The sequence below is a fragment of the Saimiri boliviensis genome, chromosome 9 (assembly GCF_048565385.1).
Source record: "Saimiri boliviensis isolate mSaiBol1 chromosome 9, mSaiBol1.pri, whole genome shotgun sequence".
In the NCBI taxonomy this organism is placed as follows: domain Eukaryota; kingdom Metazoa; phylum Chordata; class Mammalia; order Primates; family Cebidae; genus Saimiri; species Saimiri boliviensis.
The window spans coordinates 95358252-95385205 of record NC_133457.1 but is presented as its reverse complement, the minus strand read 5'-3'; the positions used below and the strand labels follow the sequence as shown (position 1 = coordinate 95385205).

The following is a 26954-nucleotide window of genomic DNA, read 5'->3' as shown; positions in this document are numbered from 1 at the left end:
TGATTAGTAACCACATATGGCTGTTTATTCGATACACGGCTCTGTACAAAATATTTACACATAATTCTTTACAGAATAAGTAAACCACCTGAAGGTAATTAGATAATGTTTTCTTCTCAATGGCAGAGGAGAATCCTGGTGTCAGTGAAGTTATAAAACAAACATTCTCCTTCCGAGGCCACAACTCAAGCAAATGCCGCTTGCTTCCCAGGATCTGAAAAGCTGTGGCTTGGGACCCTGGTCACATGCACCTCCTTTCCTCGACCCCATCAATTCCTTCAGTGTTTACAAACAGGCTTGAGTGCTTGTGGAAGGAGGGGCAGCTGCTGCTGCCCAATGAAAGGATGACAAGAGGGCCAACTTGCTGTGGGAGAACACGGGGAGTATCTGCCGCATCATCACCTCTGGAAGAATTTCCTTTGCCCTGATGAATACACCGCTTTCTAAATTAATCCATCTACATCACACTCACCCCAAAGTGGGGCTCCTGCCATGGAGAATGATCCATCACTTTGAGCTTTTTTGGTTTTAAAGTGCTTAGTGGCCAGGCGTGGTGGCTCACACCTGTAATCCCAGCACTGTGGGAGGATGAAGCGGGCAGATCACCTGAGGTCAGGAGTTTGAGACCAGCCTGGCCAACATGGCAAACCCCATCTCTACTAAAAAAAAAAAACAGAAAGGGGGAAAAAAAAAAAAAAGGCGCCTGTAATCCCAGCTACTCAGGAGGCTGAGGCAGAGAGAAGTATTTGAACCTGGGAGGCGAAGGTTGCAGTGAGCTGAGACCGCACCACTGCACTCCAGCCTGGGCGACAGAGTGAGACTCCATCTCAGAGAAAAAATAAAAATAAAACAAATAAAAATAAAGTGCTTAGTGTAACTCAGCGTAGACACGGCTCTGGCTCACCAGCTGCCTGGCACGTGGGACACCCTCGACCCTGCACACGACAGGCATACAAGGACGACGGGGAGTCTGGATATGGTGGGCTGGAGTGCTTCTGGCATGTTCACTTTAAGAAAATGGCTGCCAAGAGAGAACAATGCCCAGGAAAGACCAGGAAAATACAAGTACATGGCTGCTTCATACCATAAACCCCCATTCTTTAAAGCAGCAAAAGGCACTTTTTTTTTTTTTTTTTTTTTTCAGGCCAGAGTTAATATAAAACAAACCTGGCTTTGCTTACAGGGAAGCTGTCCCAGAAGGAATGAGTGATGCCTCTTTCCCCTAAGGCCTGGAGAGTCTTGGAGAAGCTTGGGCAGGGGGGCTGGCTGTCCCAGGCTCCTGCCAAGCTCTGTCCCTTTCTGGGTGCCGGCAAGTTTCCAATGACATTTCCAACCAGGTGGGAGAGACCAGCAGTTGAAGAGACAAATCAGACCCAAAAAATGACGCCAAGGTAGTGAGTGGGTGCCTGTTTGAGAGCAGAAGGACGATTTGAGGAAAATAGGAAGGAAAGCTGTCAGAAAGTGGCACTTTGGAAGTGGAAAGCTGTTTGCAAATAGCAACTCTGGCTAAAGCGAAATGTTAAACAACCAAGTAGAAAGTAAAATGCAGGATCTTAGAGGCTCATCCTTCTGATGAGAACTATTTTTTCTCGTGAAGAAACTATTATTACTTTAAAAGTGAGGGTAATTTACGTAGTGGGTGTACATATTCTAAAAATAGTATTAAAAGTACTTTTAATAAGCAGTTAAAATAAGTTGAGTGGCTTGTAGAAGAAAACAGCGAGGGAAAAAAGGCAGGCAAAACTAGTCCAGGTCTAGACCCTAAAAATGAGCATTCCTTCCCCCTTCACCGGAAGTGCCCATGCAATTTCTAGGCTGAAAATAGGCAGGATTTAACTAGTAACCTAGTTCCCATCTGTCTCTGACTTCTGACCAGCTGATGGAACTGCTCGCGCCAACCATGCTCCCAGATGAGTCCTTTGCCCTCTTGCTCTCAATCCCAAGCCTGACTCCTTCAGCAGCACCGGCCGCCTTCTGTGTCCATCGGATGCATCTGATGCAGGCAGAGCGGGAGCAGTGAAGACGGCATCCCATGCTCCAGCTCACTTTCTACAGGGTGACTAGGAGGTTCCCAGTAACCAGGGCAGCCCAGACCCAGCAGGTTGCAAAGGCAGCCAGGGGCTGCAGAAACCCACTTCCTCCAGCACTAGGGGAGGTGGCAGAGAGCCCATCCAAAAGCCCACTGGGAGGGGATAAGATTCTGTGCCAGGCCCCCAGGTGCCCTCTGTCAGGCAGGCTCTGCTACTGGCCTCTGAAGTAAAGGCATACACGAACAGGAAGGGCAGGGTGGCAGGAATAGAAAACTCTGGACAGAAACCCTTTTAATAAAGGAAATTCCACTCCTCCCAATCCTTCCACGGAAAGGTGAGACCTTAATGCGATGTAAGAGGAAGGTCTTCTCTGGCTTTCAGGGAAACAGCTGCAGCTGAAACTTAGGGGCCCACTCCAGGGCACTTTTCACCACAGCCAGCGCAGCCGCTCCAAGTGCCACTGTCAGCCCCATCACTGCCAGTTTCACAAAGCGGTTGGTCCTTGGTTTGGTCAGGACATCTTTTGTTCGATCATCAGGCCGCAGAAGTCCCCGAAACCGCTGCCGCAGCACCGTATCAGGCCTTTGCTGGGCTGATGCCAACTCAAAGTCTTTAAAGGTAGAGGCTGCCGTCCTGCACAGGAAAGAAACAGAAAGAAGGAAGTGGTATGAAAGACGAGGAGGAAAGAAAAACTACACCACACAGGCTGAGGGCAGAGCCTGTCAGTGCTGGGAAAGCTCTTCTTGATAAAGGCCCATGTGTCTACAGTGGGGGTTCCACTGGCCTAAGCTCAGATCTCTGGAAACATGCCCCAGCACTGTCCCACCAGATACAAACCTTCCCTTAATTCTGCTCATTCACAGCTGCCCCCACTCAACCAGTGTCCCCGCCTCATTCACCTCTCAGCTTGCTGCTGGGCGGCGGCCTCCCGAGCAAGTTCAGATGGAGGAAACTGAACAAAAAGGTCTCCTGCTCTGCTGATCAGCGTCTCGTAGGGCAGGTCCTGAGGGATCTGGGACAACAGGTGGTGGACCGAGGCCATGTCACAGTCACAGTCCAGGACTTCCTGCTCTCGATACAACACAATCTGCAGGAAGGTAGTAAGGCCTTGTGGTCAGAGAAGAGACACACGGGGCCTGGGCCGCTTGCACTCCATTCTCCTTAGAGATGAATTTAAACTGGTGACAGACGGGGCTCAGCCCAAATGTTCAGCAAACTTTTGTATCCGTCAAGGAAGTAATAACACATATACTCTCAGTGCTGCTCCTAATGCCTGGCCCTTTCTGCAAACTTCCACCCCATCACGTGAAAGCCTGACCAGTTACAATCTAAGTCCTTCCAGGCACATTGGGCTGCGCAGGTGTACCTTTAAGTATTGAAAGAAATGAAGGAGATTCTTTTAGGAGAAAGGAGGAGAATTACTGGGAGACTCCTGGAGCTCCAGCATAGAAGAAATGCACGAATGTCCATAAATCCACAGATGCTCAAGGGACCAGTGGTCAGTGAAGGACTTCCTTGAGTTCCCACCTCTACCCCATCACTCAGGCCCTTCTAACTGGAGCCCCCACTCTCCACCACGAGCCATCTCCCTTGTCTATCATGACACCAGATCTCTTCTCTTCTTAAATCTGGAGTCGGCAGCTTGTACTACTGTTTCCCTAATTGTGTTCATCAGCTGAACATGTATTCCAGGCAACGTCAATAGGAACCTGACAATTCACAATGCACATTAGCATTTTAAAGGTTCAGAGTCATGCAGCAAAAAAAAATCTGATTTTGTTTGCCCAGCATTTCCCAACTTCTTATTTTTTGTGTGTGACACCCTCATTAATCTTGTACAGAATGATGTCCAGGGACACCAGCCTGGGAAATACTGTCTTTTGCATCTTTCCATAATCCCCAGGTTTCCCTTCAGGGAAAATGACCACAGTGGGATGGGTGACGGTGAATCTAGTTGCTGGCTCATGGCCTGTACCTACCACAGCTGCAAAGTAAATGGGCATCAGTGGGTGGCAGGCCAGGAAGAAGTCATATAACCGCACGACGTGCCTGAAGTCAGACAGGACATGGCCAAACCAGGTGATGAGCCAACTGAGGGCAAAGATGGTCCCCACCTCAGCACTAGAAACAAAGGAAAGCCAGGCGTCAGGTCCTGTGGGCCATCCCTTCCCTGTCTCTGGGCTTTCTTTGTCCTCAGTGCTGGTGAGAAGGAAGCATTTAGGAATAGGATTGCTAGAAAATTCAGCTACCTAGGAATTCAGCATCTTGTCCTCACAAAATATTTAATACAAAGACTTTAAGGTGCACCACAACAATAACACCACAACAGGGTCCTGGCTGCTTTATCTCACTGGGTACTCTCCTAATGTCCAATAAATGTCAAAAACAGGAACAAGAAGCAGCTGTTTTCAGAGAACTACACCATGATTCTCCTTCTGAGTAAGACTTCTCCTTTTGAGGGGCACAGGTACACATTCCCAGGCCTAAAAACACGACTGCATTAATTTTTCAATTAACATGAAATAACTGAAATATCTGAAAATGTAGCCATTACCTTTAAATTTTTTTTTTTTTTTTTAAAGTCTGGGCACGGTGGCTCATGCCTGTAATCCCAGCACTTTGGGAGGCTGAGGCGGGTGAATCATGAGGTCAGGAGTTCAAGACCAGCCTGGCCATCATAGTGAAACCTCGTCTCTACTAAAAATACAAAAATCAGATGGGTGTAGTGGTGGGTGCTTGTAACCCAGCTACTCAGGAGGCTGAGGCAGGAGGATCGCTTAAACCTGGGAGGTGGAGGTTGCAGTGAGCTGAGATCGTGCCACTGCACTCCAGCCTGGGCGACAGTGTGAGACTATGTCTCAAAAAAAGAAAAGAAAAATAAAGAGGCATTGGCCAAGAACACATTTCCAACTGAACAGCAAATAAACAAAACATCGTATGAGATTTGCAAAAATACTTCTTCTCTTTGATAGGTACTTGGGAAATAAAACAACCCACTGTTGGTCTTCTCCTTCTTGCCTCTGAATCCCACAGGACTTTGTGCTTCTCTTGTAGCAATAACCTCAGCATCTCCCTTGGCATATATACCTTATCCACCTCTCCCCACTAGATGTAAACTCAAGGAAGGGGCTATGTCCCCCAAAGAGCACAGTCCTCAAAAAGTGCTCCAAGAACTGAATTATCCAGATTGCTGGTGACTGGAAAGAACTCGGCAGAACTTAACAAATGCACTTAAGATGATGAGGAAACTGCACTGGATTTGTGAGGAGTGTTTCAGGTGTGGGGGGTGTGGGCATGTGTAAAACGTAGACACATATGTACCTCTGCATGAAGTCATGGAGCTCTGGATTCACCTGGTCAATGATGGGCATCAGGTAGTTCAATATATGCTTGGTGTTGTCCATTGTTGGATCCATAAAATCCCTGGAGGGAGACAATTTAATGAGCCTGGGCACCAAATACTTAGATCAGGGCTGGGGGTAGTGTGGGCTTGAACTCCTAAGAAAGCTGACCAGAAAATAGGCCAATGAGAATAAGCAATGAAAATAGCCCAGGAGGGCTGAGGAGTAAAGCCCACCCTCTCATGTTCCTCTACACTGGTACCTGAGATGGTGGGTAGATAATTTTTCTACCAGGGATGTTGCCAGCCTCTCGCCTACCACCAGCAGAAACGTGACCACAATGTCATGGTAGCCCTGGTAGTAGTGCAGCTGAGGGTTGCGCTCCAAGATGAGGAGGATGATGTCAATCAGTTCTTCCTGAAGCCCTTCTCTCTGTTCTTCTGGCATCCCTGGGGACAGGAATAGACAGGAGATGCCTTTCAACCTACCAAGAGCCTAGTAACAAGGAGGTCAGGAAGAAGGCTAGCAGTCAATTTTCAAAGGAAAAAAGAAAATGAATTACAATGCTGCTGGGGATGGAGGACGCAGACGACCTCTGCCTCCTGAAGTGACGCACTGACAGAGCTCAGCATCACGTCTACAGGATTTCTATCAACAGCACACAGAACTAAATCCCACGACAAAGAAATACCCAATATACCCAAAGTAAGAGAAATTTAACAAAAATAACTGGCCTCTCAAACAATACAAAGGAATTGTTCCAGATTACAAGCGGCTGAAGAGATACGATGACGGTATGAGAAACGCGTTAAATCTATATTTCCTTTTCCAGGGAAGCACATTACTAGAATAAATGGTAAAATGTAAATCTGTGGATTAATTTTCATTGTTGTTACTGATTTTGCTCAGCGTACTATGATTACTTAGGAGCTTTATATTTAGGAAATATATCCTGAAATATTTAGGGGTTAAAAAGATGTCATGTTTGTAACTTATTCTTAAATGGTTCAGAGAAAAAGTTTATGTGTAAAGTAAAGGAAGTAGAGAAAGCAGCTAAAAAAGCAAATGTAGTAAAATGTTAAAACCAAAGGAAATCTGGGTAAAGGGTATCTGGGGAATTCTTTGTCCTATTTTTATAACTTTTCAGTAAGTATGAAATTATATAAAAATAAAAAAAAATAAAGTTGCACGTTCCCCTTTAAACCAAAGCAAGTATTACAGGAAAGATGGATTCTCTGAAAATGGGAAGCCTGTCCCGGGAGTTCTTTCAGAGTATGGAAGTAGTCCTGCCAGCAGTCAAAATGCCAAGCCTTGGCCTCACGAGCCACGTTAGAAGAATGACACGCGCACAGCTTCCCTACACCACTAGCTTTTCGTTAAAAACAGATATTCAGACAGAGAGAAAGCAGCTAATGTAAGGGTCCAAACTAACCTGGACAACGGACTGCAGGTGAGAGCAAAGCTTACCTCTCCTTCTCAAAAAAAGCATATTCTAAAAGATACACAAGGAAAGGAAGCAAACCAAGGACTGCTGATTGGTGAAGCAGTGGAAGGAGGGAGAGTAAAAATTAAACCCTGTGTCAATTTTTAGCAAAAGAGCAGTGAGCCAGGCCAAGAAGATCATGAATGAAAAAAGAATATGAAGCCACATGGTAAGTTCAGCCTACAGAAAGAATCCAGACTTTACATAAATGGAAGAGAAATAAAGGGTTCAGAGGGAAAACAGGTCACCTAGAAAAAAATGGGGGCGGGGCGCAGTGGCTCATACTTGTAATCCAAGTACTTTGGGAGGCTGAGGTGGGCAGATCACCTGAGGTTAGGAGTTCGAGACTAGCCTGGCCAACATGGTAAAACCCTGTCTCTAAAAATACAAAAGCAAACTGGCTGGGCGTGGTGGCGGGCACCTACAATCTCAGCTACTTGGAAGGCTGAGGCAGAACTGCTTGATCCCAGGAGGTGGAGGCTGCAGTGAGCTGAGACAGTTCCATTGTACTCCATCCTGGTCAATAAGAGCAAAACTCTGTCTTAAAAAAAAAAAAAAAAAAGAGAGAGAGAGAGAGGCATCTGTCCTTTGTGACCTCATCTGAAACAGCAGGCTAGGAAAAGGGGATGGACCCTGGGCATGTGCTTTTATCAAAACCACGCTGGCAGGCTACTGCTGCCTGGGGATCGCAAGAGCCTATCCAGGGAACAAGAATGCCAGCAGGAAAGCAGCCCCTTCAACAACAAAAGCCAGGCCAGAGCATGGTGCAGAAGAGGGAGGCAGGGAGCTCAGAGGCTCCTGTTCCCTTTAGCAATTCTGCTCTCTTCATGACCTCAAGGTGGAGCTGCCAGAGAAAGAAAAATAGGTCATCCATGTGAGGTTTGCTGCCCAGTTCCCTTCACCGTGAAAATTGAGACAATGGTCCTTATTTTCTTTCTTCCTGAAATGAAGAGGAATATACTCTTTATATCTATTGCTGCTGAACAAATTAAGGAATATACTCTTACACATACAGGGAATGCCTCTCTTCCCTCTAAGTAATCTTACATATGTATGTGCAAGGTATCACTATTTTTAAACTTAATTAAGATATTAATCATTCTTGTTAGTGCTCATTCTACACCAGTCTTCTCATCACCAGACTGATGGCTCTAACAATCCCTATTAACTCCTTTTTGGGGCTTCAAGGAAAAACAAAAACCTCTTCTCTCATTCGACACCTCTAGGCCACAAGAAATTATTTTTGGTTCAGGCTTTCACAGCGGGGGTCTGAAAGAGACCAGTCAACAAAAGGATGATTCAGCAAATGGAGAGTTCTGAAGGTCCCTGAGGAGGCAGGGTCCAGCATATTATGACACGTGGTATGACATGGGACAGATACAGTCTTTCCAAATGTGGCAGGAGTGGGAGAGTTTCTCACCAGGAGGGAACCGCCGCAATGACCGCCGGACATCCAACAACACTTGTTGGTAGTCCTTGCTCATCTGCCGTAGGTTCTTCCCTATTGAAGGAAAAGGAACGTGTTATTGCAGGAACACCTGAGAAGCCAGAACAGAAGCAAAACATTCTGGGATGACATGAAAGGTCTAGAGGACACACATCAGCTTTCTCCTGAAAAGGATATGACTCAAGATACAACATTTGGCAGGCAATCCTGAGTTTAGTTCCAAACATCATGTTTTATGCAAGTCCCAATGACCCTAAGAGAAGGGAGTACAGACTTCCCAGGAGGCAATACAGTGGGGTGGGAAGGAGAGCAAAGACATAAGGAGGCCTCATGAAGAAGGTCACTATGCATCATGGGGAACGGCTCTGAATTTCAATGTCCGCAGCTACAAAATAAGGATATTCCCTTCCAAGGATCAAACAGAATCATGAATGTGGGCCGGGCGCGGTGGCTCACGCCTGTAATCCCAGCACTTTGGGAGGCCGAGGCGGGCAGATCATGAGGTCAGGAGTTCGAGACCAGTCTGGCCAACATAGTGAAATGCTGTCTCTACTAAAAATACAAAAAATTAGCCAGGTGTGGTGTTATGTGCCTGTAATCCCAGCTACTCAGGAGGCTGAGGCAGGAGAATCACGTGAACCCAGGAGGCAGAGGTTGAAGTGAGTTGAGATAGCGCCACTGCACTCCAGCCCAGGCAACAGTGCAAGACTCCATCTCAAAAAAAAGAAAAAAAGAAAAAGGAAAAAAAAAAAAAAACCATGAATGTGAGAACAATAGACCACTGAAAAAAATCCTAACACCTATAAAGTTGTGAGAGCACTAAGCTGTTTAGAAAGGTATATTGAGACTCACAAAAAGAACCACCACCTAACATCTTTTGACCCAGCAATTCTAAAACTAAGATGCTGCAAAGAGGAGACAGTCCTGGGTTCAGCTGCTAAGTCCAATACAATGTGACAGTAAGGAGGCAGGCTCTAGCTATTATGTATAGAACAAGTGTATATTTCCCTCAACCAAACCAAGTGCTATATAATAAGCATACATTTCCCTTGCAACCCAAAGCAAAAGCTAGTAAAGCTGGGCAACACTTCCTCACACACAGGCTTCATGGTATAACAAGGTGAGGGAAGTTTGGAACTTGATAGAAGAACATCATCTCAGGATTCAGTGTGTGAATATGGCACTGCCTTAGCCTTCCAACAAAAAACTGACTGCTCTGAGGCAGCCAATTTCAAGGATAATAACAAGTGGCAACTCGACACCTACTGGACGGCATCATGACACTGTGAACTTTTTGGTGGCAGAGGTCCTGTTTTAATCACCTCTAGTACCTGGCACACAATCACAGCACAACTAATATTTGGCAACTGAATGAAAGAATCCTTAGCACTTGGCATTTTGCCATGATGGCAGGAAAGCAACAAGGTGAGTGCCTTGAGTGAATGGCCAGCAGAGCGGATTCACCGTTCTACAGGACCTTCTTTACTACTTTGAACTGCATTCCAAAGAATTCCTTTTACCACATGGGCCTTGCACATTAGTTACGTAACCACTTTTCACAGAATTACAGAATTTTAGAATTCCAAAGGATCTCAGTATTTCCCAATAAAAAGAGGGTATTTTCTTTTCTTTTTGAGACAGAGTCTCACTCTGTCACCCAGGCTGGTGTACACTGGTGCAATCTTGGCTCACTGCAGTCTGCCTCCATGGTTCAAGTGATTCTCCTGCCTCAGCCTCCCTAGTAGCTGGAATTACAGGCATGTACCACCATGCCGGGCTAATTTTTATATTTTCAGTAGAGATGAGATCTCACCATGTTGGCCAAGCTGGTCTCAAACTCCTGACCTCAAGTGATCCACCTGCCTCAGCCTCCCAAAATGGTGATTACAGGTGTGAGCCACTGTGCCCAGCCAAAAGAGAGTGGTTGTGTGTGTGTTTGATTTTACTTTACTTTTAGAGATGGGATCTTGTCATGTTGTCCAGGCTGGCCTCAAACTCCTGGGCTCAAGTAAATCCCCCCTCAGCCTCCCAGGCAGCTAAGACTATGGCCATGAACCACCATGCCTGGCTGATTTTTAAATTTTTTGTAGAGACAGGGTTTCTCAATGTTGCCCATGCTGGCTGCAAACTTCCAGTCTCAAGTGATCCTCTTGCCTCAGCCTCCGAAAGTGCTGGAATTACAGGTGTGAGCCACCTTGCCCAGCTACAAAATACGCATTTTAAAAAAATACTTGCCAAGCAAGTATGTTAGAACAAAGAATATGCATTTTTAATAAACTCACTTGCCTAGCCTATATTTTAATCCCTAATAAAGAACTTGGCTGGGCATGGTAGCTCACGCCTGTAATCCCAGCACTTTGGGAAGCCAAGGTGGGAGGACCATTTGAGGTCAGGAATTTGAGACCAGCCTGGTCAACAGGCAAAACCCCATCTCTACTAAAAATACAAAATTAGCAGCGCACAGTAGCATAGATTGTAATCCCAGCTACTAGGGAGGCTGAGGCAGAACTGCTTGAACCCAGGGAGCAGAGGTTGCAGTGAGCTGAGACTGCTACACTGTATTCCAGCCTGGGTGACAGAGTGAGACTCTGTCTCATAAATAAATAATAATAAATTAAAAAATAACTCATCCCACTTTTGAATAAAATTCTACTTATTGGATTGGCTTTATTTTCAGAGTGGGCCCAAGCATTTCCCAAAACACCCTAGATTTACTCATATACCCTTGGTTTGAAAAGAGCATAAAAATTAAAGATACGGAATTTTTTTCTCCCTGTCTCCTAGACAAGCCCCTCATAGCCTCCCCCACTCCCCTTACCTGATATAGGAGGTGGGTCATTGGCATTGACATTGAGGAGCTTGGGCCACACTTTTCGTCTGATCTCATCAGTCAGGAGTCCTCCTTCACTGATAGCCATGCGTCTAAGGGCAGCCACATCAGTGGGATCACTGTTCAGAGCCTGGTGTATCTCTGCCACTTTCCTTTTCCTTTTGGCATTAAAGTCTGAAAATAAGGATGGGGAAGCATTAGGCGCACATTCAGCATGTGCATGTTTTCTGCCAAGGAATCAATCTCCTTTTGGTTTGAGGCACAGGTAAGTGTCTCCTCTTAGACAGCTCTAAGACTGCCTACCGGCATAAAGTCTCATAGCCAAATACACTATTCATTTCAGGCCCAGGCTACTAAGCCTTATGGGGGAGGCTTGGACAGCTCATCATAAAATAGATTTTAAATTGCCAATTTTATAAAACACAGTTCAGACCTTTTTATAGGTCTGAACCAAAAATCATAGGCATAGACCAAAAATAATTATTTGCTGTTACTGTTTTTAAGACACAGTGTCTCCCTAAGTTGCCCAGGTTAGACTCAAACTCCTAGGCAAAATTGATCCTCCTACCCCAGCCTCCCAAATAGCTGTGACTTACAGGTGCACACCAACATTCCTGGACCAGAAATAACTGTATGTACCTTTTTTTTTTTTTTTTGGAGATAGAGTCTCTGTCTGTGGCCTAGGCTGCAATGCACAGGTGCAATGTCGGCTCACTGAAACCTCTGCCTCCTAGGTCCCGGTTCAAGCAATTCTTCTGCCTCAGCCTCCTGAGTAGCTGGGCTTACAGGCACATGCCACCATGCCCAGCTAATTTTTGTATTTTTAATAGAGACAGGGTTTCACCGTGTTGGTCATGCTGGTCTTGAACTCCTGACCTCATGATCTGCCTGCCCCGGCCTCCCAAAGTGCTGGGATTACAGGCGTGAGCCACTGCACCCGGACTAAACGTACATTTAAAAAAAAAAAAAAAAGATAAGTGATGCTGGGCACAGTGGCTCACGCCTGTAATCCCAGCACTTTGGGAGGCCAAGAAGGGTGGATCACCTGAGGTCAGGAGTTTGAGACCAGCCTGGCCAACATGGTGAAAACAAGTCTCCACTAAAAATACAACAATTAGCTGGGTGTGGTGGTTCACGCCTGTAATCCCAGTGCTTTGGGAGGCCGAGACAGGTGGATCACCTGAGGTCAGGAGTTTGAGACCAACCTGATCAAATAAGGTGAAATTCCGTCTCTACTAAAAATATAAAAATTAGCCAGGTGTGGTGGCATGAGCCTGTAGTCCCAGCTACTTGGGAGGCTGAGGCAAAAGAATTTCTTGAAGCCAGGAGGTGGAGGTTGCAGTGAGCCAAGATTGTACCACTGCACTCCAGCCTGGGCGACAGAGCGACACTCCGTCTCAAAAAAATTAAATTAAATTAAATTAAATTAAATTAAAATTAAGCCAGGTGTGGTGCTGGGTGCCTGTAATCCCAGCTACTCAGGAGGCTGAGGCAGGAAAATCACTTGAACCTAGAAGGCGGAGGTTTCAGTGAGCCAAGATCGCACCACTGAACTCCAGTCTCAGCGACAGAGAAGACTCCATTTCAAAACAAAACAAAACAAACAAAAAAAGATAAGTGAAAAAAGATGTGTTAAAAACCAGACAAATCTTGGTTCACATCCTGTCTTTGCCACTTATCTGATCCAGGATCTTGGGCAGATGAATTCCCTACTCTGGGCCTCTGGATTGATACACTCTTTTCAGGATAGTTACCATGGTACACAGTAGATGCTTACTAAATATTAGTTCCCCTCTTCACTGAGAAACAGCATGTATTTTACAAATCAACCTACAGATATTTAATTAGCATATAATATGCAAAGCACTAAGGAGATATACTATGTAAGTAACAAGCAAGGAATTACAATTATAATAAACGCTCAGTAAATTCAGCATATCTAGCAGTTAGCGTCAATGTTTTCATAAGAGAATGTCTGTTCATTAATACCCAAACTTCACAGAGCATATACATCTCTTAAAACTTTTTTTAGGCCGGGCGCGGTGGCTCAAGCCTGTAATCCCAGCACTCTGGGAGGCCGAGGTGGGTGGATCACGAGGTCAAGAGATCGAGACCATCCTGCTCAACATGGTGAAACCCCGTCTCTACTAAAAATACAAAAAAAAAAAGTTAGCTGGGCATGGTGGCACGTGCCTGTAATCCCAGCTGCTCAGGAGGCTGAGGCAGGAGAATTGCCTGAACCCAGGAGGCGGTGGTTGCGGTGAGCCGAGATCGTGCCATTGCACTCCAGCCTGGGTAACAAGAGCGAAACTCGGTCTCAAAAAAAACAAAACAAAACAAAAAAAAAAACCTTTTTTTTTTACCATTGTTTAGATAGGAAAAAACATATGTCACCAAAACTCGATACTACACTGAAAACAAAACCACATGAAAAGATCTCCTGTTACACAATACTACAAGTGGCCAAAACATTAGAATCACACAGAGACATTTTCTTTCCTTCTTTTTTTTTGAGATGGAGTCTCACTCTGTCGCCCAGGCTGGAGTGTAATGGTATGATCTCAGCAAACTGCAACCTCCCCCACCTGAGTTCAAGTGGTTTTCCTGCCGCAGCCTCCTGAGTAGCTGGGATTACAGGCATGCACCACCACGTTCGGCGAACTTTTTGGTATTTTTATTCTTTTTTTTTTTTCAGTAGAGACAGGGGTTTCACCATGTTGCCCAGGCTGGTCTCGAACTCCTGACCTCAAGTGATCCACCTGCCTCGGCCTCCCAAACTGCTGCGATTACAGGCATGAGCCACCGTGCCTGGCCAACACAGATGTTTCCAAAAGCAGAGTGTCAATGGGTACTTAGGTTTCCAGTGTGGCTGGTGGGGTGAGAGGCTGTGATACTGCATACAAAGAAACTGTTTCTTAAAAACCATAGTAAGTAATGTTTTAAGCATCTTACATCCTTGTGTGATAGTCTGTTATTCACAGGCATTCTGCCATGTTTAAATTGCTTTTTAGAGCTGGTCCCCTGTGGTGCTGTTTACAACTCATTGATCACAATCAGTTAGACTTCTTTCCTCCTTTTCTACCCCTACAACTTCATTTGACTAGCCTTCAAATGAATAAACAAATAAATTTTTTAGAAAACTGGCTAGGAATTTGTGGTTAGCAGCTATCATGTAATTTTTCTATGTGAAATAATAAGAGTATTGCTTTTTGGCCTTTTGGCTAAGATCAAGGGAGATAAAGGAGTAACAGGCTCTGAGAGTTTTCATGTAGAATGTCTACTTTTAGGTATGGCTTGCTGAAGTTAAGTGGATGATGCCTGTATTTCGGGTCTTTCTGACTGCCGGTACAATTGAGAAAGTAAGTCAAAACACAAGAAACGTTACACAAGACAACACCAAATGTCACAGACAAGACATTATAACTGTCAAAAAAAGGTGCGTGCAAACAATAATAGCCAAGAGCTCAAAGAGACTGCAGTGGGTCAGGGCCAAGCTAACCTGAGAAGTGTACCTTAAAAAGGAAGAAAAGCAAAACTCTCTTGGCATGCTTAACTGTGATGCTTAACCGACATCCTTGCAGTGAAAGATGACCCTTTTAAAATAAATTCTCAGCTGGGCTTGGTGGCTCAAGCCTGTAATCCCAGCACTTTGGGAGGCTAAGGCAGGCAGATCACCTGAGGTCAGGAGTCTGAGACCAGCCTGACCAACAGGGTGAAACCCCATCTCTACTAAAAATACAAAAATTAGCTGGGCCTCAGTGGCTCATGCCTGTAATCCCAGATAATCAGGAGGCTGAGGCAGGAGAATTTTTTGAACCCGGGAGGTGGAGGTTGCAGTGAGCTGAAATCGTGCCACTGCATTCCAGCCTGGAGCAGTGGCTCATGCCTGTAATCCCAGCACTTTGGGAGGCCAAGGTGGGGTGGATCATTGAGGTCAGGAGATTGAGACCAGCCTGATCAACATAGTAAAACCTCATCTCTATTAAAAATACAAAAATTAGCTGGGCATGGTGGCAGGTGCCTGCAATCCCAGCTACTCGGGAGGCTGAGGCAGGAGAATCACTTGAACCTGGGAGGTGGATACAGCAGTGAGCCAAAATCGCGCCACTGCACTCCAGCTTGGGTGACAGAGTAAGACTCTGTCTCAAAAAAAAAAGTATACTAGTTGCCTTGTTACAATAAAGCTAAATGCGTATACACACAAAGGGGAGGAAGGACAGACAGGGGTGGGACGAAGGGTATAGAAGAAAGGCCAGGAGATATGGCCCTTCCATTTGACAGTAAATAGACTAAATTTAAAAACATTTACACGGTATACTAGGTGCAAGGCACCAGAGTTCATGTGAAATGGAAGATATCGGCCGGGCACGGTGGCTCACGCCTGTAATCCCAGCACTTTGGGAGGCCGAGGTGGGTGGATCACGAGGTCGAGAGATCGAGACCATCCTGGTCAACATGGTGAAACCCCGTCTCTACTAAAAATACAAAAAAATTAGCTGGGCATGGTGGCGGATGCCTGTAGTCCCAGCTTCTCGGGAGGCTGAGGCAGGAGAATTGCCTGAACCCAGGAGGCAGAGGTTGCGGTGAGCCGAGATCATGCCATTGCACTCCAGCCTGGGTAACAAGAGCGAAACTCCGCCTCAAAAAAAAAAAAAAAAAAAAAAGAAGATATCACCAGAAGGTAGGGTAGACTTTAGAAAGGACTGACATCAGAAGCTACATTAGGTTTTAGAAGGGACACTAAGCTGCTTTCTCAGCAATGTTCTAGTCTGAGACCACAGGCAGTCTACAAACTGTTTCCCTGACAAAGGTATAGATTACCTTTTTTTTGCTTTTTTTTTTTTTTTTGAGACAAGAGTCTTGCTCTGTTGCCCAGGCTGGAATTCAGTGGAGCAATCTTGGCTCATTGCAACCTCTGCCTCTCGGGTTCAAACAATTCTTGGACCTGAGCCTCCCAGGCAGCCAGGATTACAGACACACGCCACCACCATGGCTGGCTAATTTTTTGTATTTTTAGTAGAGGCAGGGTTTCACCATGCCAGGCTGGTATCGAACTCCTGAACTCAAGTGATCTCCCTGCCTCAGCCTCCCAAAATGCTGGGATTACAGGCATGAGCCATTACGTCCAGCCCACTCTTAACGTAAATGAAAGTTGGTACTGGTAAGTCACAGGTGAGCTACCTATGAGACCTGAAACATAAAAACCACATAAACAGAGGCACCAACTGGTTTGGAGTCATGTGCAATTGGAGGTGCAGACAGAAAAATAATACAAGTGACTTTTCACCTCGGTAAACCTACACTCCTGGCTTAACTGTTGTTTCCTGGTGATGTAGCAGGGTGACATTTGTTCTCATTTGAGGTCTTCCTGGCATACCTAGAGTTCTGGCATAATTGTTCATAGCAAACCCTTTCTGCTCCCTGTACTCTCAAATATGTCCCAGTTTGGACGCCAAATTAAATGGTTACCCTACCTAGAAATTATTTAAAATAAAACCCCTTCTGGGCACAGTGGCTCAAGCCTGTAATCCCAGCATTTTGGGAGGCTGAGGTGGGCGAATTACTTGAGGTCAGGAGATCAAGACCAGCCTGACTAACATGGTAAAAGCCTGTCTCTACTAAAAATATAAAAATTCGCTGGGTGTGGTGGTGCACGCTTGTAGTCAGTTACTCAGGGGACTGAGGCAGGAGAAACACTTTCAACCCAGGAGGCGGAGGTTACAGTGTGCCAAGATCGAGCCACTGTACTCAAGCCTGGACGATACAGCAAGACTCCATCTCAATAAATAAATAAATAATAAAATAGGCCGGGCACGATGGCTCATGCCTGTAATCCCAGTGCTTTGGGAGGCTGATGCAGGCCGATCACCTGAGGTCAGGAGTTTGAGACCAGCCTGACGAACGTGGTGAAACCCCGTCTCTACTAAAAATACGAAATTAGCCAGGTGTGGTGGCTGGCACCTGTAAAGGGAGGAGAACTGCTTGAACCTGAGAGGCGGAGACTGCAGTGAGACGAGATCGTGCCATTGCACTCCAGCCTGGGCAACGAGTGAAACGCTCTCAAAAAAATAAATAATAAAATAAAGTAAAATAAAAAACACTGCCAGGCATGAGTTTTAGTTGAGACGTGGCTCACACCTATAATCCCAGCACTTTAGGAAGCCAAGGTGGGTGGATTGCTTGAGCCCAGGATTTCCAGACCAACCAGCCTGGGCAACATGGCAAAACCTTGTCTCTAAAAAAAATACAAAAGCTAGCCGGGCGTTGACAGCATGCACCTGTAATCCCAGCTGCTTAAGAGGCAGAGGAGGGTTGTAGTGAGCCATGACTGTACCACTGCACTCCAGCCTGGGTGACAAAGTAAGACTCTGTCTCAAAAGCAAACAACAAAAATCTCCAATTCCTCTGTCAGCATAGCACCTAACTAGTCAGTTGTTCATGAGATGTGTCAAGCTCTTGACTCAGGTGTGTCCTTCCATCCATTCATTCAACCATTCATCCGCCTGCCCATTTGTCCAGCCGTTTATTCATCAGTCTGTCACTTAATGAGTGTCTGTCACTTAATGAGTGTCTACTAAGCACTGTACTGGGGATAAAAGATGAATTACTCCCTCCTAGTCCAAAGAGCTCACAGTAGGGACACAAGCAATTATTATGTAAAATGGAATCTGAAGGATTATGAAAATCCAGAGGAAAGAATGACCACTGCTAAAGCAGTCAGTAAAGGCTACACCAAAAATCAATTCTGGTTCCCTCTTTTTAATGTTTATTTATTGTTTAAGACAGGGCCTCACTTTGTTGCCCAGGCTGGAGTACAGTGGCATAATCATAGCTCAACTGCAACTTTAACCTCAAGGGTTCAAGCGTTCCTCCCACCTCAGCCTCCTGTGCCACCATGCCTAACTGTTTTTCTTTCTTTAACTGTTTTTCTTTCTTTTTTTTTTTTTTTTTTGAGACAGAGTCTCACTCTGTCGCCCAGGCTGGAGTGCAATGGCGTGCTCTTGGCTCACCGCAACCTCCGCTTCCCGGGTTCAAGCAATTCTCCTGCCTCGGCCTCCCAAGTAGCTAGGTTTACAGGTGTGCACCACCATGCCCAGCTAATTTTTGTATTTTTAAGTAGAGACCAGGTTTCACCATGTTGGTCAGGCTGGTCTCAAACTCCTAACCTCGTGATCCGCTCGCCTCAGCCTCCCAAAGTGCTGGGATAACAGGCGTGAGCCACAGTGCCCAGTTCATACCTAATTATTTTAAAAAAAATTTGTAGAGATGGAGTCTCACTATTTGCCCAGACTGATCTCGAACTCCTGGGCTCAAGCAATCCTCCTGCCTCAGACTCCCAAAGTGCTAGGAGTACAGATGTGAGCCACCACATTGGGCTCTGGTACCTTCCTTTTTTTTTTTTTTTTTTTTTTTTGAGACGGAGTTTCGCTCTTGTTACTCAGGCTGGAGTGCAATGGCATGATCTCGGCTCACCGCAACCTCTGCCTCCTGGGTTCAGGCAATTCTCCTGCCTCAGCCTCCTGAGTAGCTGGGATTACAGGCACGTGCCACCATGCCCAGCTAATTTTTTGTATTTTCAGTAGAGACGGGGTTTCACCATGTTGACCAGGATGGTCTTGGTCTCTCGACCTTGTGATCCACCCGCCTCAGCCTCCCAAAGTGCTGGGATTACAGGCTTGAGCCACCGCGCCCGGCTCTCTGGTACCTTCTTAAAGAAAACCTTGCCACAGGGAAGAGTGTGTTAAGGGGAAAGTACACCAGGCAGAAAAAAGGTCTTATGGGCAAAGACCTCATCACATGAAAGAAACACCACATCCAGGACATGAACAAAAAGTTCTATGAAGCTAAAGTTCCAGGTAAAGGAAGAACAGAAGCAGACAGGACCGCAGTAAAAGAGGCTGGGCTGGATTCACCCTGCAAAGGAGTCTGGGTTTATCCTGCACTCAAGAGGAAGACAGGGAGAGATTTTACTGTGGGCCTGAAGGCCATCCTTTGGAAGACCAGGTTACATGTTTTCAAGAGGGGTCAAAAACATGCAGGAAACAGAAAAGACTTTTTATATAACACAGGTTGAGGCAAAACATGAGCAGAATTTAATTTCCAACAAAGAAAAAAAAACCTTTTTTTTTTAAACTGGGGAGTACCCCTGCACTTACCATACATCAAAAATTGAGAGCACTTGAATGGCAATACTAAATCCTGCTTGAGGGAAGCTGAGATTCAGAAATCTTGTTAACCTATTTGCTAAGAGTTTGATAATTCTTCATCAGTTTGTTCAGACATACATCCACCCCATCTCGCTTTCTAAATAAGCTATTTGGCAATCTGGGGGAAGGGAAACCTTGTATCTTGAGGGAAAAAAACACTATGCAGTCAACTGAATTTCCATGAGGTTTGGCAAACCATTTGCCAGAATGTTAGTTAATTCTGAACTCAAATCCTCAAATCATACCTCCCATAACTCATACTCATTTCTCTTAAGATGCCGTTCCAGGTTTTTGTTTTGTTTTGTTTTTTTTGTTTCGTTTTTTCTGAGACAGGGTCTTGCTCTATCACCCAGGCTGGAGTGCAGTGACACATTCATGGCTCACTGCAGCCTTGACCTCCGGGGCTCAAATGATTCTCCTGCCTCAGCCTCTCAGGTAGCTGGGACCACAGGCAAATGCCATCTGGCCTAGCTAATTTTTATATATTTTTTTTGTAGAGAAGGAGTCTCACCATGTCGCCCAGGCTGACCTCGAACTCCTGGGCTCCAGTGATCCACCCACTTCAACCTCCCAAATTACTGGGATTATAGGCGTTGGGCCACCATACCAGGCCTCCGATTCTATTTTTAATCCTGCATTTCAAAATTTACTATTTCAAAATTTTTGGCACTCTGTGGGAACTCAACAAATATGTGCAGAAGACAATTAGTTTAGTTATTGTTCCTCACTGGCTTGCAGTAAATGATATTATTTTTTCCATACTGTTAAGATGATGCTCACTGCAGAACTCTCTAAACAGATCTGTAGACTCTTTGGCCTGTTACTAAAACTACTGGTATTTCCCTGAGTAGGATGCTGCCCCAATGTGGATTTCGGCTGCTCTTTTTTCAGGCCCCACCACCACCTTCCTCAGTCTCACATCCTAGTGATTAAATGTCAGTGGCAGATGGAGAAAGCACTCCTACGTCTGCCACTCTGACAAATGCTTTATTGCACCTAAATGTATAGGCTCTCATTGTGACATAAAAAGGGAAGAGGAAACAGAAAACTCATGTGAACTAAAGATGTATGAATTACAGAGTGAGATCAACTGCTAGACGACACAGGGAGGGAGGTTAACAGAGTCTCCATTGAAAAATAAATTCACGGCCGGGCGCGGTGGCTCAAGCCTGTAATCCCAGCACTTTGGGAGGCCGAGGCGGGTGGATCACGAGGTCGAGAGATCGAGACCATCCTGGTCAACATGGTGAAACCCCGTCTCTACTAAAAATACAAAAAATCAGCTGGGCATGGTGGCGCGTGCCTGTAATCCCAGATACTCAGGAGGCTGAGGCAGGAGAATTGCCTGAACCCAGGAGGCAGAGGTTGTGGCGAGCCGAGATCGCGCCATTGTACTCCAGCCTGGGTAACAAGAGCGAAACTCCGTCTCAAAAAAAAAAAAAAAAAAAAAGAAAAATAAAGTCACACATCCTGTTTATTTCAGAAAGAGAAAAATCATAGTGCTACTCTCAGGATGTTCAGGAAAAGATTAAAATAAATGTCTACTATCTATTTTATTTCAATATAAATTTTACAGATTTAGAGCAGGACACACATTTCTGGACTTGAGAATGCTGTATCTGGCTTGGGATAAAAGCCCACATTTCATCTAGAGGTAGAATGTATGTCATTCTAATCTCCCACAATCCTTTCTTCTCCAATTGCTTTACTGCTCCACTTCTAAGAGAGTGCTCTATTATTCCAAAGCTGATACCTTCCAAATTCCTTTACAGTAGAGGTCTTGGCTATCATAACTGTGATGGAATGGAATGACTGTCCTACAGCTGGCTGCAAAATATAAGACTGCTATAAATAAATCCCTGATGCCTGAAAAGTAATTCATTCAACAAAGGAAGATAGGTATGACTTTGGCCTACTCTTCATTAAAATGCTTATTTTTATTCATTTATAAAGAGGGCAAAGCAGATTTTACTTGCGGGGCGCCACAGCAATAGGTATAGAAACAACTGCAACAGGGTCTTGTAGTCAGGAAAGATCAGACTCAACTCCGTGAAATGTTAATTTTAACTTTATCTGAACTGTAGGTCTTAATGGTTCAGACAAACATGACACAACCCGCTACAGTCTTAAACCTCTCCCAACTCTGGCTGCAGAATCCAGGTAAAGATTTCTGCCTCCTCAGAGTAATAGGCATGTCCAAAATCACCTGGATTAGAGCACTTAATATACAGGGAAGGGACAATAACAACTAAAGATGACCACTAGCTAAGCCTCCTCTAAAAGTTTTTTCATGTATTTTTTCGTATCACCAAAACAAATACTAACTTGGACCAAGTAATTTATATAAAGGAATGTCGTGTGAAGAGTACAAAATTCCATACTGATTATTTGGTTTAAGCTTGCACACCATAAAAGCTTTACAGTCTTTAAACTGAAGTTAAGCTCAAATTAAGCAATGCCAGTTTTGAGACAAAATCTCGCTCTGTTGCCCAGGCTGGAGTGCAGTGGCACAATCTCGGCTCACTGGACCTCTGCCTCCCGGGTTCAAGCAATTCTCCTGCCTTAGCCTCCCAAGTAGCTGGAATTACAGGGATGTGCCACCACGCCCAGCTAATTTTTTGCATTTTTAGTAGACACGGGGTTTCACCACACTGGCCAGCCTGCTCTTGAACTCCTAACCTCAGGCGATCCACCCGCCTTGGCCTCCCAAAATTCTGGGATTACAGGAGTGAGCCACTGCGCCAGGCGGCAATGCTAGTCTTAAAACAATGGATGTGGGGAACGTTGTGTGTGGATGAAGGGAGACAAACATCCCCTACACCCACCTCCAACTCCTGATACTGACATTGGAACTTAAAAATTTATCCCTATAGTCCCAGCTACTTAGGAGGCTGAGGTGGGAGGATCACTTAGGCTTAGGAGTTCCAGATGGCAATGAGCTTTGATTGTGACACTGCACTCCAGCCCAACTGACAGAGCAAGATCCCACCTCTTCAAAAAAAAAATTATGCTTGAGCTTTATGTCTATACCAGAAGACCACAGCGGGGAAGGAAAACCTATCTCAGTCTATTAAACACAAAATAAAACAAAGTAACCTGTTTTTGAAGGTCTTAATTAGTAGTTTCCACGAAACAGTATCCAAATTAGCAAAGACTCTGATAACTACCTGGAACATAAAGCAGGTATCAAGAAAAAATGTTTTCCTTTCGCCACAGCCGCCACTGGAGAGCAGCAGCCATGGCTCTTCACCACCCTGTGGTCATGGGCCCAACAAGGTGACCAAGAACGTGAGCAAGCCAGGCACAGCTGCCACTGCGGGCATCTGACCAAACACACCAAGTTCGTGTGGGACATGATCGGGGAGGTGTGTGGCTTAGCCCCATATGAGCAGTGTGCCATGGAGTTACTGAAGGTCTCCAACGACAAACGGGCCCTCAAGTTCATCAAGAAAAGGGTGGAGCCACAAATCCCCGCCAAGAGGAAGCATGAGGAGCTGAGCAACGCCCTGGGTGCCATGAGGAAAGCCGCTGCCAAGAAAGACTGAGCCCCCTCCCCTGCCCTCTCCCTGAAATAAAACAGACTGGCAGAAAGAAAAGAAAGAAAGAGAAAGAAAGAGAGAAAAAGAGAGAAAAAGAGAGAAAGGGGCCGGGCGCGGTGGCTCACGCTTGTAATCCCAGCACTTTGGGAGGCCGAGGCGGGTGGATCACGAGGTCGAGAGATCGAGACCATCCTGGTCAACATGGTGAAACCCCGTCTCTACTAAAAATACAAAAAACTAGCTGGGCATGGTGGTGCGTGCCTGTAATCCCAGCTACTCAGGAGGCTGAGGCAGGAGAATTGCCTGAACCCAGGAGGCGGAGGTTGCGGTGAGCCGAGATCGCGCCACTGCACTCCAGCCTGGGTAACAAGAGCGAAACTCCGTCTCAAAAAAACAAAAAACAAAAAACAAAAAACAAAAAAAAAAAAAAAGAAAGAGAGAAGGAAAGAGAGAGAGAAGGAAGGAAGGAAGGAAAGGAAAAAAGAAAAGAAAGAAAAGAAAGAAAGGAAGGAAAGAAAGAAAGAAAGGTTTTACCCCTACAACGGAAAAAGACAGTCTAGTGAGTAAACCAATCTGGCCATAAACACTACAAAAGAGGGCTTCTAGCATTATTAACTTTGCCAACAATATTCTCATATGATTAAAAACAACAAAAAAACCCTCATCTCTAAATTTGTCCCATTCATCCAGAGAAGTAAAATCAAGGAAACTAGAGGAGGTCAAGTCTTGCAACAGACACACAGCTGCAGTGAAACAGGTCACAAGACCCATGTTGCCTAGGGCACTGACTGTCATGCCATGAGGACAAACTAGTCACACAAACACCAGCAAAGAAAGGGTTACGATGCTAAAGGGTTCAGAGTTCCACTCCCATTCAGTAACAGAACATCAGAAAAAGGGAAAAACAGAAAACGAGCCCAGACAAATAAAACATAAAATAAAATATGGATACCAGGAGCTTCACCAAAGTATGTGGGTTGAATAATGTGTTTGGCTCTGTTATGGGCACCATCCATCAGAGGACTGGAAATGGGAAAAGTTGCCTTAGTCTTTCTCAAGGAAAAAAGATTATTTAACTTGGTTCACGGTATACATTCATAATTTTAACTGTCATGAATTTATTGAACGAAAAACATATTTGAGAACATAATGTGCAACAAAAATACGATTTCACAGAAATTATCATCTATATTGAGTATAAAAATAAAATCGCTTTTTACACAATTATTTACTTCTTATTATGAGATAGGGTCTCCCTCTGTCACCCAGGCTGGAGTGCGGTGTCACAATCACAGCGTAGCCTCGAAGTCCTGGGCTCAACCTATCCTCCCGCCTTAGCCTCCTGGGTCGCTGGAATCACAGGTTCGAGCCTCCACAATCGGCTAAGATTTTCTAAAAACCTTTTTGCAGAGATGGGGTCTTGCTATGTTTCCCAGCCTGATCTTGAAATCCCGGCCTCACTCGATCCTCCTACCCTCTCCTCCCATAGCGCCCGGCCGCTTTTACACAATTAAATAACATTAGAATAGGTGGCAGAAGACAGAAAGTCGATTCGTCGTTGCCAGGAGTCGTGAATACTGGGGAACGGGAAGTGCCTGCTAAAGGGTAAGGGTTTCGTTTTGGAATCATACAGCGGCCATGGCTGCACAACTTTTGTGAATGTGCTAAGAATCATGAACTATGCACCTTAAAGGGAGAACTGTATGGTAATTAAATACGCGGACAGCGCGTCAATCATGCCGGGGACAGTGAATGAAGTTCGGGAGAGCTGTCTTCCCTCTGGAAGGCGGCTCCGCAGTCTGCGGACGTGGCGGATGCCTGGGCCAGGGTGGGCCTGGCCTCGGCGCTCGGGGAGCCCCGGTCCTCTCCAGAAAGAAGAAAACCGGGGCGCGGAGCTCCTGCCCGCTCTTCCGCCTGGGGACGCGACTCCGCCGCCAGGCTCCCTCGGGTCAGCTCGGCAACCGCCCGAGCCCCCCAGTTCCAGGCCCTCTCCCCTTCAGACGTGCCCCGGACCCTCAGCCTCCTCCCTTCTCGCCGTCCCGGACACCGCCGCAGCCCCGGGCCCCCAGCCCGCGCCCCTCCGGCGCCGCCTCTGCCGCCAGCTGCCCCTGCCCCCCGGGCCGCCCTCGCAGGCCGCTCCCGGCGCCCCGGTTGGCTTCCGTACCTGCCTTCTCCGCGCCGCCGTCCCAGCGGCTGGAGGTGGGGCCGTCGCCCTGCTCACTCCGGAGGGCCATGCCCCGGGGGCCCGGGCCCCCACCCGAGCCCCGGCTGGTGACGGAGCCGGGAGAAGACGCGGCTCCGACCACGGGACGCAGCGCCCGCTCGGCATCGGCAGGCGGGCTCCGTCCGCCAGCGGCGCGCAGGCGCGCAGGCGCCCCGCTGGCTCCGCCCCGCGCTGGCACGTGACCCTGCGCTGCGCTGGGCTGGCATCCCGGGACGCTGCGGAAAGAGCGTGGTGAGCGCTCGGAGAAGTGTGAGTTTCATCTGCGCTGTAGACTCCACAGTGTCGTGTGGCGCTCCTGAGCGAGTGGCTCCAAAGACCAACTGACACTTCCTTTGCTTGTATCATCCGTAAAATAGTATTGATGATAATAAAAATACTGAACTCACAGGGTTATTGAGAGTGTTTACATTACACTCTCAATAACCCTATAAATACTCCACAATTATGACGAATTTTTGCTTACTAAGGATTTTTTTAACCTCCTGTCTCATCTTCCCACACGAACTCCTGTCTTCGATTCTTGGATACTTGGGGGTCTAGCAGGTTCATCTCAGACGAGTCCGCAGGTTATGTACCGCACAGGCCTGGGAGCGCCATATATGTAGACGTTCATGTGAACAGTGACCCCCATACGTTGTGCAGAATAGTGGCCACACATCTAAAGTAGCACTCCGGCTTATCAGGTCTGATTTCCTTCTCGTCTCCAGTGGCATTTCTTTCTTTCTAAGTGACCATTCATTCCTTATTACATCCCTGACGTTGTGATTGTGGCCTCCCGAATTTCCGGTGCTAGGTCCTCATGCTGAAGTTCCCATAATTCCAGTTGCTTGATGACCCTCTTACACCTCCCACCTCCAACCACCACAGTTCTTTATTATCCTGAGACCTGCGGCCCATGAAACCCATTACTACTGACCGTTCCTGGTTTCACGTCCATCCTGTCCAATTCAGGTTCCATTGTCCACCATTACATTGTAAGTCTTTTTTTTTTTTTTTTTTTTTTTTTTTTTAAGGGTCTCGCTTTGTTGCCCAGACTGTAGTGCAGTGGCGAGATGTCAGCTCACTGAAACCTCCACCTCCCTGGTTCAAGCGATTCTCCTGCCTCACCCTCCCGAGTAGCTGGGATTACAGGCATCCACCACCACACCCGGCTAATTTTTTGTATTTTTAATAGAGATGGTGTTTCACCGTGTTAGCCAGGATGGTCCCTATCTCCTGACCTCGTGATCCGCCTGCCTCAGCCTCCCAAAGTGCTGAGATTACAGGCGTGAGACACTGCGACTGGCCTGTAAGTCCTATTTTAAAGGTGCTCTGGGATCTTTAAAATCACAAACATGAGCAGAAAAGATTATTGTGAAGTTAATTGAATTGCTAAAACTAATATTCACTTTAATAAAATTAGAAATCTCAATGCTTAGTTCTTCCTTAATTTCAGCTCTCAAATTTTACAGGGTTTTTGTTTTTGTTTTTGTTTTTGTTTTGTTTGTGAGACAGAGTCTCACCCTGTTGCCCAGGCTGGTATGCGGTGGCCTGATCTCGACTTGCTACAACATCCGCCTCCAGGTTTCAAGTGATTCTCCTGCCTCAGCCTCCCAAGTAACTGGGCTTACAGGTGCCCGCCACCACACCCGGCTAATTTTTTTGTATTTTTCATAGAGACAAGGTTTCACTATCCTGGCCAAGCTGGTCTTGAACTGCTGACCTTGTGATCAGCCTGCCTCGGCCTCCCAAAGTGTTGGAATTCAGACATGAGCCATTGCACCCAGCCTGTTTGTTGTTGTTGTTGTTGTTGTTGTTGTTGTTGTTGTTGTTGTTGTTTTAAATGAGACAGGGTCTTGCTCTGCTGCCTAGGC

The 26954-nt window shown here is 46.1% G+C and overlaps 1 protein-coding gene across 1 annotated transcript; it reads right to left on the bottom strand.

The window, feature by feature from the left end:
* On the bottom strand, positions 1-25261 carry TBC1D20 (TBC1 domain family member 20). Its single transcript, XM_039479417.2, has 8 exons — positions 25042-25261; positions 11120-11305; positions 8275-8355; positions 5634-5820; positions 5352-5453; positions 4010-4151; positions 2930-3117; positions 1-2663 (listed from the first exon to the last, which is right to left on the bottom strand). The coding sequence occupies exons 1-8, from the start codon at positions 25109-25111 to the stop codon at positions 2408-2410; spliced, it is 1212 nt and encodes a 403-aa protein (XP_039335351.1). The 5' UTR covers positions 25112-25261; the 3' UTR covers positions 1-2407.
* Positions 25262-26954: the final 1693 nt, after the last annotated feature.

Excerpts from the sequence above, each read along its gene's own strand:
- TBC1D20 (XM_039479417.2), bottom strand. The coding sequence starts at position 25,111 with ATGGCCCTCCGGAGTGAGCAGGGCGACGGCCCCACCTCCAGCCGCTGG. Across the intron at positions 8,356-11,119 it reads TGACCCACCTCCTATATCAG|GGAAGAACCTACGGCAGATG; the intron begins GTAAGGGGAGTG and ends TTCCTTCAATAG. Across the intron at positions 2,664-2,929 it reads GCCCAGCAGCAAGCTGAGAG|GACGGCAGCCTCTACCTTTA; the intron begins GTGAATGAGGCG and ends TTTCCTGTGCAG.